This window comes from Salmo salar, chromosome 10 (genome assembly GCF_965601325.2).
Source record: "Salmo salar chromosome 10, fSalSal1, whole genome shotgun sequence".
NCBI lineage: Eukaryota > Metazoa > Chordata > Actinopteri > Salmoniformes > Salmonidae > Salmo > Salmo salar.
Genome location: NC_138300.1, coordinates 118,954,637 through 118,966,819, shown reverse-complemented (window position 1 = coordinate 118,966,819; position 12,183 = coordinate 118,954,637). Strand labels below are relative to the sequence as shown.

General features: G+C 40.7%; 1 protein-coding gene across 2 annotated transcripts in view; it reads left to right on the top strand.

Annotated features, from left to right (window-relative positions):
• Nucleotides 1-12,183, top strand: part of LOC106561707 (5'-nucleotidase domain-containing protein 3) — a 41,654-nt gene that overhangs the window by 23,741 nt on the left and 5,730 nt on the right. For both annotated transcript variants that reach the window (XM_045688498.2, XM_045688497.2), the window contains exons 4-9: nucleotides 2,932-3,022; nucleotides 4,182-4,319; nucleotides 7,437-7,497; nucleotides 8,020-8,122; nucleotides 9,992-10,093; nucleotides 11,888-11,969. In XM_045688498.2, coding sequence (XP_045544454.1) covers nucleotides 2,932-3,022; nucleotides 4,182-4,319; nucleotides 7,437-7,497; nucleotides 8,020-8,122; nucleotides 9,992-10,093; nucleotides 11,888-11,969 — 577 coding nt within the window. The remainder of the gene's footprint in view (nucleotides 1-2,931; nucleotides 3,023-4,181; nucleotides 4,320-7,436; nucleotides 7,498-8,019; nucleotides 8,123-9,991; nucleotides 10,094-11,887; nucleotides 11,970-12,183) is intronic.

Below are 12,183 nucleotides of genomic sequence, written 5' to 3'. Positions count from 1 at the left end.
CTGACTATACTGTCATGTTTATCTATATATAACTATACTGTCATGTTTATCTATATAACTATACTGTCATGTTTATCTATATATAACTATACTGTCATGTTTATCTATATGACGATACTGTCATGTCTATCTATATGACTATACTGTCATGTCTATCTATATCTGACTATACTGTCATGTTTATCTATATCTGACTATACTGTCATGTTTATCTATATCTGACTATACTGTCATGTTTATCTATATCTGACTATACTGTCATGTTTATCTATATCTGACTATACTGTCATGTTTATCTATATCTGACTATACTGTCATGTTTATCTATATCTGACTATACTGTCATGTTTATCTATATCTGACTATACTGTCATGTTTATCTATATCTGACTATACTGTCATGTTTATCTATATCTGACTATACTGTCATGTTTATCTATATGACTATACTGTCATGTTTATCTATATCTGACTATACTGTCATGTTTATCTATATATAACTATACTGTCATGTTTATCTATATGACTATACTGTCATGTTTATCTATATCTGACTATACTGTCATGTTTATCTATATCTGACTATACTGTCATGTTTATCTATATATAACTATACTGTCATGTTTATCTATATAACTATACTGTCATGTTTATCTATATCTGACTATACTGTCATGTTTATCTATATATGACTATACTGTCATGTTTATCTATATCTGACTATACTGTCATGTTTATCTATATCTGACTATACTGTCATGTTTATCTACATCTGACTATACTGTCATGTTTATCTATATCTGACTATACTGTCATGTTTATCTATATCTGACTATACTGTCATGTTTATCTATATCTGACTATACTGTCATGTTTATCTATATCTGACTATACTGTCATGTTTATCTATATGACTATACTGTCATGTTTATCTATATCTGACTATACTGTCATGTTTATCTATATCTGACTATACTGTCATGTTTATCTATATCTGACTATACTGTCATGTTTATCTATATCTGACTATACTGTCACGTTTATCTATATCTGACTATACTGTCATGTTTATCTATATAACTATACTGTCATGTTTATCTATATCTGACTATACTGTCATGTTTATCTATATATAACTATACTGTCATGTTTATCTATATATAACTATACTGTCATGTTTATCTATATCTGACTATACTGTCATGTTTATCTATATATGACTATACTGTCATGTTTATCTATATATAACTATACTGTCATGTTTATCTATATTATCTATATCTGACTATACTGTCATGTTTATCTATATCTGACTATACTGTCATGTTTATCTATATCTGACTATACTGTCATGTTTATCTATATGACTATACTGTCATGTTTATCTATATCTGACTATACTGTCATGTTTATCTATATCTGACTATACTGTCATGTTTATCTATATCTGACTATACTGTCATGTTTATCTATATCTGACTATACTGTCATGTTTATCTATATCTGACTATACTGTCATGTTTATCTATATCTGACTATACTGTCATGTTTATCTATATCTGACTATACTGTCATGTTTATCTATATCTGACTATACTGTCATGTTTATCTATATCTGACTATACTGTCATGTTTATCTATATCTGACTATACTGTCATGTTTATCTATATCTGACTATACTGTCATGTTTATCTATATCTGACTATACTGTCATGTTTATCTATATGACTATACTGTCATGTTTATCTATATCTGACTATACTGTCATGTTTATCTATATGACTATACTGTCATGTTTATCTATATGACTATACTGTCATGTTTATCTATATCTGACTATACTGTCATGTTTATCTATATGACTATACTGTCATGTTTATCTATATCTGACTATACTGTCATGTTTATCTATATCTGACTATACTGTCATGTTTATCTATATGACTATACTGTCATGTTTATCTATATCTGACTATACTGTCATGTTTATCTATATAACTATACTGTCATGTCTATCTATATCTGACTATACTGTCATGTTTATCTATATCTGACTATACTGTCATGTTTATCTATATCTGACTATACTGTCATGTTTATCTATATGACTATACTGTCATGTTTATCTATATCTGACTATACTGTCATGTTTATCTATATCTGACTATACTGTCATGTTTATCTATATATAACTATACTGTCATGTTTATCTATATCTGACTATACTGTCATGTTTATCTATATCTGACTATACTGTCATGTTTATCTATATGACTATACTGTCATGTTTATCTATATCTGACTATACTGTCATGTTTATCTATATCTGACTATACTGTCATGTTTATCTATATCTGACTATACTGTCATGTTTATCTATATATGACTATACTGTCATGTTTATCTATATATGACTATACTGTCATGTTTATCTATATATAACTATACTGTCATGTTTATCTATATCTGACTATACTGTCATGTTTATCTATATCTGACTATACTGTCATGTTTATCTATATATAACTATACTGTCATGTTTATCTATATCTGACTATACTGTCATGTTTATCTATATCTGACTATACTGTCATGTTTATCTATATCTGACTATACTGTCATGTTTATCTATATCTGACTATACTGTCATGTTTATCTATATCTGACTATACTGTCATGTTTATCTATATGACTATACTGTCATGTTTATCTATATATAACTATACTGTCATGTTTATCTATATATAACTATACTGTCATGTTTATCTATATATAACTATACTGTCATGTTTATCTATATAATTGTACAGTAGATTTACAGTGTTTTACTTTACAGGCCTCATATGCAGTTAATTTGAATCGTTTCCAGTTTTTCCTGGTTTAGAAAAAAGCGATTGGTTAAAACGTGTGTGTTCTCTTGTCCTCTGTAGGGGTCTTCACCCGGTACCAGACAAGGAGGTGATTGCCATGTACGATGGCTGCCATGTCCCTCTGGAGAACATGAGCGACTTCTATGGCAAGGTAGGGCCCATATGATCTCCTCCACCCGTCCACAGTCACTATATACAGATCTGTTTCAGTGACCGTGATACTCTGACCCTGTTACATTTGGCAGCGAGATCACTCTGCATTGCCAAGTCCCCCCCAGTCTAAAGTTTTCACCCCTACAGTCAGACACATGATACTGTAGTATTAAGTTTATACCCTCTAGAGCCCAACCATGGGTAATCTAACAACACTGTAGAGCCCAACCATGGGTAATCTAACAACACTGTAGAGCCCAACCATGGGTAATCTAACAACACTGTAGAGCCCAACCATGGGTAATCTAACAACACTGTAGAGCCCAACCATGGGTAATCTAACAACACTGTAGAGCCCAACCATGGGTAATCTAACAACACTGTAGAGCCCAACCATGGGTAATCTAACAACACTGTAGAGCCCAACCATGGGTAATCTAACAACACTGTAGAGCCCAACCATGGGTAATCTAACAACACTGTAGAGCCCAACCATGGGTAATCTAACAACACTGTAGAGCCCAACCATGGGTAATCTAACAACACTGTAGAGCCCAACCATGGGTAATCTAACAACACTGTAGAGCCCAACCATGGGTAATCTAACAACACTGTAGAGCCCAACCATGGGTAATCTAACAACACTGTAGAGCCCAACCATGGGTAATCTAACAACACTGTAGAGCCCAACCATGGGTAATCTAACAACACTGTAGAGCCCAACCATGGGTAATCTAACAACACTGTAGAGCCCAACCATGGGTAATCTAACAACACTGTAGAGCCCAACCATGGGTAATCTAACAACACTGTAGAGCCCAACCATGGGTAATCTAACAACACTGTAGAGCCCAACCATGGGTAATCTAACAACACTGTAGAGCCCAACCATGGGTAATCTAACAACACTGTAGAGCCCAACCATGGGTAATCTAACAACACTGTAGAGGCCGACCATGGGTAATCTAACAACACTGAACCAAACCTCACATGCACTAGATAGTTAGCCACTCCATCTACTTCTGATGGCAGATAGACACGGCCTCGCCTTATCTTCAGTTTTGGCAGACATGATATTGCGTAGTCTAGTAACACCTCACTTTACTAATATCTTCTCCTATCTGATCTTTCATATCTCTCTCCTCCTCCTCCTCCAGAGTTCCCATGGCCACACTATGAAACAGTTCATGGACATCTTTTCCCTCCCAGAGATGAACCTTCTGTGTTCTGTTAATGACTACTTCATGAAGCACAATATCGACTACGAGCCCGTCCACCTCTACAAAGACGTCAAGGTAACGAGACCATAACAGTGGTCTTCCAAAGACACCTTGGTCGTGTTCATTTAGGCACAACGTGGGAAAAAAACAGTCAGTACCTGTTAATCTCTTTCTATCTGAAACAAAGTTTTTTTTTAAAAACATTTTGCTACGGTGTGCCCTAATGAACATGACCTCTCAGGAACCATAGTCAGACCAGAAGGCCAACATCATAATGCTCTTCTCTGTGACAAGGTGGATTCCAGTAACGGGGCAGTTCTATGTATTAATAGTGAAACCTTGTTGCGACCATTGGTTGTGACGCTGTAGTTATTTTAGTGTGCTTCGTGACAGAGTAGAGGCTTAATTTAGACTTTTGAAAATGGCAGTCTAGTTTTAGAAGAGGCAGCTGTCTGGTCTCAGGTGGCTCTGCCTGCCTGCCTCTTCAGAAGGAGACAGGAGTGAAATCAGGGCTGTGTTGTGTTTGTTCCTCTGATGGGCTTGTCAGGGAGGACTGGAGCCTGCTGAGTTTCATTCTGCAGTGTCTGTGACAGATCAGTGTCATCATGATGAAAACCTGGCTTCATGCCCACTCGCTCACTCACTCACTCACTTCACAATATATCAAGCTAGAATAGACAACTTCTCAAATTTCACTCCCTTCCCCACCTCCTCTCCCCCTTCCCTTCCCTCCTCTACCCCTCCGCTCCCTTTCTCTGTCTTGTCTTTCTCTGTCTTGTCTTTCTCTGTCTTGTCTTTCTCTGTCTTGCCTTTCTCTGTCTTGCCTTTCTCTGTCTTGTCTTTCTCTGTCTTGCCTTTCTCTGTCTTGCCTTTCTCTGTCTTGCCTTTCTCTGTCTTGCCTTTCTCTGTCTTGCCTTTCTCTGTCTTGCCTTTCTCTGTCTTGTCTTTCTCTGTCTTGTCTTTCTCTGTCTTGCCTTTCTCTGTCTTGCCTTTCTCTGTCTTGCCTTTCTCTGTCTTGTCTTTCTCTGTCTTGTCTTTCTGTGAGTCATTGTTCAGAGGGCTCTTTCATCCCAGTGGGGGGGCTGTTCATTAACTCTACCTGTCTCTGTCAGTGGGGGGGGGGGGCTGTTCATTAACTCTACCTGTCTCTGTCAGTGGGGGGGGGGGCTGTTCATTAACTCTACCTGTCTCTGTCAGTGGGGGGGGGGGCTGTTCATTAACTCTACCTGTCTCTGTCAGTGGGGGGGGGGGCTGTTCATTAACTCTACCTGTCTCTGTCAGTGGGGGGGCTGTTCATTAACTCTACCTGTCTCTGTCAGTGGGGGGGCTGTTCATTAACTCTGCCTGTCTCTGTCAGTGGGGGGGCTGTTCATTAACTCTACCTGTCTCTGTCAGTGGGGGGGCTGTTCATTAACTCTACCTGTCTCTGTCAGTGGGGGGGCTGTTCATTAACTCTACCTGTCTCTGTCAGTGGGGGGGCTGTTCATTAACTCTGCCTGTCTCTGTCAGTGGGGGGGCTGTTCATTAACTCTGCCTGTCTCTGTCAGTGGGGGGGCTGTTCATTAACTCTGCCTGTCTCTGTCAGTGGGGGGGGGGGGCTGTTCATTAACTCTACCTGTCTCTGTCAGTGGGGGGGGGGGGCTGTTCATTAACTCTACCTGTCTCTGTCAGTGGGGGGGGGGGGGGGGGGGCTGTTCATTAACTCTACCTGTCTCTGTCAGTGGGGGGGGGGGGCTGTTCATTAACTCTACCTGTCTCTCTCAGTGTGAAACGTTGTCCGGGTGCATTAGTTAAATCATGAAGCACAGGGCAATTCATGCACACGTGTGAGCACACACACACACACACACACACACACACACACAGGCCCATTCAGGAGATGTTGGTGTAAAGTTGTAGTCTCATCTACGTAGCAACTACCAACCTTTTTAAGAGGCTTTCATTTGTATTTAGTAAAGCACACCAGTCACATTAAGGCTGTTTGTTAATGCCAAAGGAACTGTGTGGGGCATTCACCTCAAATCCTAGTCTTGTTTTTGTAACTTCTTTTATGTCTTTGTCTTTAGTTTTGTAGTTTTCCAAGGTGACAATCAATCAAATGTATTTATAAAGCCTTTTTTACATCAGCTGATGTCATAAAGTGCTATACAGAAACACAGCCTAAAACCCCAAACAGCAAATAATGCAGATATAGAAACACAGTGGCTGGGAAAAACTCCCTAGAAAGGCAGGAACCTAGGATGAAACCTAGAGAGGAACCAGGCCCTGAGGGGTGGCCAGTCCTCTTCTGGCTGTGCCGGGTAGACCAGAGGAACCAGGCTCTGAGGGGTGGACAGTCCTCTTCTGGCTGTGCCGGGTAGACCAGAGGAACCAGGCTCTGAGGGGTGGCCAGTCCTCTTCTGGCTGTGCCGGGTAGACCAGAGGAACCAGGCTCTGAGGGGTGGCCAGTCCTCTTCTGGCTGTGCCGGGTAGACCAGAGGAACCAGGCTCTGAGGGGTGGCCAGTCCTCTTCTGGCTGTGCCGGGTAGACCAGAGGAACCAGGCTCTGAGGGGTGGCCAGTCCTCTTCTGGCTGTGCCGGGTAGACCAGAGGAACCAGGCTCTGAGGGGTGGCCAGTCCTCTTCTGGCTGTGCCGGGTAGACCAGAGGAACCAGGCTCTGAGGGGTGGCCAGTCCTCTTCTGGCTGTGCCGGGTGGAGATTATAACAGAACATGGCCAAGATGTTCAAATGTTCATAGATGACCAGCAGGGTCAGATATTAATAATCACAGTGGTTATAGAGGGTGCAACAGGTCAGCACCTCAGGAGTAAATGTCAGTTTGCTTTTCATAGCTGATCAATCAGAATTAGAGACAGCAGGTGCGGTAGAGAGAGAGAGAGAGAGAGAGAGAGTCGAAAACGGCAGGTCCGGGACAAGGTAGGACGTCCGGTGAACAGGTGCCCAGGAGTTGTGTTAGCACGCTGTGTTAGTACACTTAGTACACTTTCTTCGTACACTTTGTCCACTATGTACTTTTACAAAGTTTTCCAAATACTTTTAATATGGAGGAACAGGAATTGTATTTATCGTTCTGTACTCTTCCTTCTCCCATATGGAATGTTGTTTGTAACAGGATATATTGTCAAAAGAAAAAATGAATTTCCTGTCACAAATTTCAGCCATTGTAATGTCTCCTCCTCTCTGTCTAACAGGAAGCGATAGGAGATGTCCATGTCAAGGGTATTATGTATCGGGCTGTGGAGGCAGATATCGGTAAGGACAACAAGGATCTGTGTGTGTGTGTGTGTGTTCTGATAGACTGTGTTACTGTGTGATAATAGGGGAAGGGAGTGTTTAATGTATCATGTAATATCTTTACATATTATCTCAGGGGTTTCTGCGACTGTGTATTACATCAAGGCCATTGCCGTTGTTCTGTCTAATATCTTCAAACAGATTACTAGGAAACGTTATTATCCTTCTTCCTAGAAGTAATGTTTTTCTGTGCACAATTGCAATTGCTCTCTCCCCTTCCTCTCGCTCTCTCTCTCGCTCTCCAACCTCGCTCTCCATCCTCTCTCTTTCTCTCTTTCTCTCTTTCTCTCTCTCTCTCTCTCTCTCTTTCTCTTTCTCTCTCTTTCTCTTTCTCTTTCTCTTTCTCTTTCTCTTTCTCTTTCTCTTTCTCTTTCTCTTTCTTCAGTTTAAGGTGCTTTATTGGTATGGGAAAAATCTATGTTGACATTGCCAAAGCATGTGAAATAAACAATACAAATCTCTCGGTCTGTCTGTGTGTAGAGAACTATATTTCCTATGGACAACAGACTCATGCTGTGTTGAAGAAGCTTTATGAGGATGGAAAGAAGATGTTCCTCATCACTAACAGCCCCTTTGACTTTGTGTGAGTATCTCTGGTATACAGTGTCTCTGGTATACAGTATCTCTGGTATACAGTGTCTCTGTGTGTGAGTGTCTCTGGTATACAGTATCTCTGGTATACAGTATCTCTGTGTGTGAGTGTCTCTGGTATACAGTATCTCTGGTATACAGTATCTCTGGTATACAGTATCTCTGTGTGTGAGTGTCTCTGGTATACAGTATCTCTGGTATGCAGTATCTCTGTGTGTGAGTGTCTCTGGTATACAGTATCTCTGGTATACAGTATCTCTGTGTGTGAGTGTCTCTGGTATACAGTATCTCTGGTATACAGTATCTCTGGTATACAGTATCTCTGGTATACAGTATCTCTGTGTGTGAGTGTCTCTGGTATACAGTGTCTCTGGTATACAGTATCTCTGGTATGCAGTATCTCTGTGTGTGAGTGTCTCTGGTATACAGTATCTCTGGTATACAGTATCTCTGGTATACAGTATCTCTGTGTGTGAGTGTCTCTGGTATACAGTATCTCTGGTATACAGTGTCTCTGGTATACAGTATCTCTGGTATACAGTATCTCTGGTATACAGTATCTCTGTGTGTGTGAGTGTCTCTGGTATACAGTATCTCTGGTATACAGTATCTCTGGTATACAGTATCTCTGTGTGTGAGTGTCTCTGGTATACAGTATCTCTGGTATACAGTATCTCTGTGTGTGTGTGTCTCTGGTATACAGTATCTCTGGTATACAGTATCTCTGTGTGTGAGTATCTCTAGGATACAGTATCTCTGTGTGTGAGTGTCTCTGGTATGCAGTATCTCTGGTATACAGTATCTCTGGTATACAGTATCTCTGTGTGTGAGTGTCTCTGGTATACAGTATCTCTGGTATACAGTATCTCTGGTATACAGTATCTCTGTGTGTGAGTGTCTCTGGTATACAGTATCTCTGGTATACAGTATCTCTGGTATACCGTATCTCTGGTATACAGTATCTCTGTGTGTGAGTGTCTCTGGTATACAGTATCTCTGGTATACAGTATCTCTGGTATGCAGTATCTCTGTGTGTGAGTGTCTCTGGTATACAGTATCTCTGGTATACAGTATCTCTGTGTGTGTGAGTGTCTCTGGTATACAGTGTCTCTGGTATACAGTATCTCTGGTATACAGTGTCTCTGGTATACAGTATCTCTGTGTGTGTGTGTGTGTGAGTATCTCTGGTATACAGTATCTCTGTGTGTGTGAGTATCTCTGGTATACAGTATCTCTGTGTGTGAGTGTCTCTGGTATACAGTATCTCTGGTATACAGTATCTCTGTGTGTGTGTGAGTGTCTCTGGTATACAGTATCTGTGGTATACAGTATCTGTGGTATACAGTATCTCTGGTATACAGTATCTCTGGTATACAGTATCTCTGTGTGTGTGTGTGAGTGTCTCTGGTATACAGTGTCTCTGGTATACAGTATCTCTGGTATACAGTGTCTCTGTGTGTGTGAGTATCTCTGGTATACAGTATCTCTGGTATACAGTATCTCTGTGTGTGTGAGTGTCTCTGGTATACAGTATCTCTGTGCTGACAGTTTATACAATTCTAAACTATACTGTTAATATATGACCGTATAATATGCTGCTAGAGAGGGTTTTCACAGCCCTGTGATGGTTACATTGTTACACTAGCTTTATACATCAAGCCTGACAATGATAGCAGCATGAAGAATGACTTTGATTAAAAAATATAAAATGGTTGAAAGTCCCCACATGATGAGTTTTCAGATACTGTGGATCCAGGCCGCTCTACGGCAGAGTGGTGTTCGTGCTGCTTTGTTTCTGTTGTGTGACTGATTTGGAAGTCGCTCTGGATAACAGTGTGATAAATGACTGGACTATTCCCAGGGATCGGGGAATGAACTACATCGTGGGGAAGGACTGGAGAGATCTGTTTGACATTGTCATCGTACAGGCCGACAAACCTGGCTTCTTCAACGACAGGAGAAAGTAAGTGTCTCATTCACTCCCTAGCCCTTCCCTTTGTCCTTGTTCAGTCTGGTGGAAGCTTCACCACTACCCTACCCATCCTTTATTTGCCATGTTCAGTTCACCTCCACTGAATATATTCTGATGTTTGTTTGTCATGTCCAGTTGACCTCCACTGAATATATTCTGATGTTTGTTTGTCATGTCCAGTTGACCTCCACTGAATATATTCTGACGTTTGTTTGTCATGTCCAGTTGACCTCCACTGAATATATTCTGACGTTTGTTTGTCATGTCCAGTTGACCTCCACTGAATATATTCTGACGTTTGTTTGTCATGTCCAGTTGACCTCCACTGAATATATTCTGACGTTTGTTTGTCATGTCCAGTTGACCTCCACTGAATATATTCTGACGTTTGTTTGTCATGTCCAGTTGACCTCCACTGAATATATTCTGACGTTTGTTTGTCATGTCCAGTTGATCTCCACTGAATATATTCTGACGTTTGTTTGTCATGTCCAGTTCACCTCCACTGAATATATTCTGATGTTTGTCATGTCCAGTTGACCTCCACTGAATATATTCTGATGTTTGTCATGTCCAGTTGACCTCCACTGAATATATTCTGATGTTTGTCATGTCCAGTTGACCTCCACTGAATATATTCTGATGTTTGTCATGTCCAGTTGAACTCCACTGAATATATTCTGATGTTTGTTTGTCATGTCCAGTTGACCTCCACTGAATATATTCTGATGTTTGTCATGTCCAGTTGACCTCCACTGAATATATTCTGATGTTTGTCATGTCCAGTTGACCTCCACTGAATATATTCTGATGTTTGTCATGTCCAGTTGATCTCCACTGAATATATTCTGATGTTTGTCATGTCCAGTTGACCTCCACTGAATATATTCTGACGTTTGTTTGTCATGTCCAGTTGAACTCCACTGAATATATTCTGATGTTTGTTTGTCATGTCCAGTTGACCTCCACTGAATATATTCTGATGTTTGTCATGTCCAGTTGACCTCCACTGAATATATTCTGACGTTTGTTTGTCATGTCCAGTTGACCTCCACTGAATATATTCTGACGTTTGTCATGTCCAGTTGACCTCCACTGAATATATTCTGACGTTTGTTTGTCATGTCCAGTTGATCTCCACTGAATATATTCTGACGTTTGTTTGTCATGTCCAGTTGACCTCCACTGAATATATTCTGACGTTTGTTTGTCATGTCCAGTTGACCTCCACTGAATATATTCTGATGTTTGTCATGTCCAGTTGACCTCCACTGAATATATTCTGACGTTTGTTTGTCATGTCCAGTTCACCTCCACTGAATATATTCAGATGTTTGTCATGTCCAGTTGATCTCCACTGAATATATTCTGATGTTTGTCATGTCCAGTTGACCTCCACTGAATATATTCTGATGTTTGTCATGTCCAGTTGACCTCCACTGAATATATTCTGATGTTTGTTTGTCATGTCCAGTTGACCTCCACTGAATATATTCTGATGTTTGTTTGTCATGTCCAGTTGACCTCCACTGAATATATTCTGATGTTTGTTTGTCATGTCCAGTTGACCTCCACTGAATATATTCTGATGTTTGTTTGTCATGTCCAGTTGACCTCCACTGAATATATTCTGTTGTTTGTCATGTCCAGTTGACCTCCACTGAATATATTCTGATGTTTGTCATGTCCAGTTGACCTCCACTGAATATATTCTGATGTTTGTTTGCCGTGTCCAGTTGACCTCCACTGTGTGTTCTGACATTTGTCTTCCCCTGTCCTTCCTAGGCCCTTCAGGCGAGTGACAGATAAAGGGGTGCTGCATTGGGACAGGATTCACAAGCTGGAGAAGGGGAAGATCTACAAACAGGTATATGGACAACGGTTCTAGAGCAGTCTTTCTACTAGGACCCCTGGTGTACTTGGCCCCCTGTGGTGTACTTGGCCCCCTGTGGTGTACTTGGCCCCCTGGTGTACTAGGGCCCCTGGTGTACTAGGGCCCCTGGTGTACTAGGGCCCCTGGTGTACTGGGGCCCCTGGTGTACTGGGGCCCCTGGTGTACTAGGCCCCCTGGTGTACTAAAA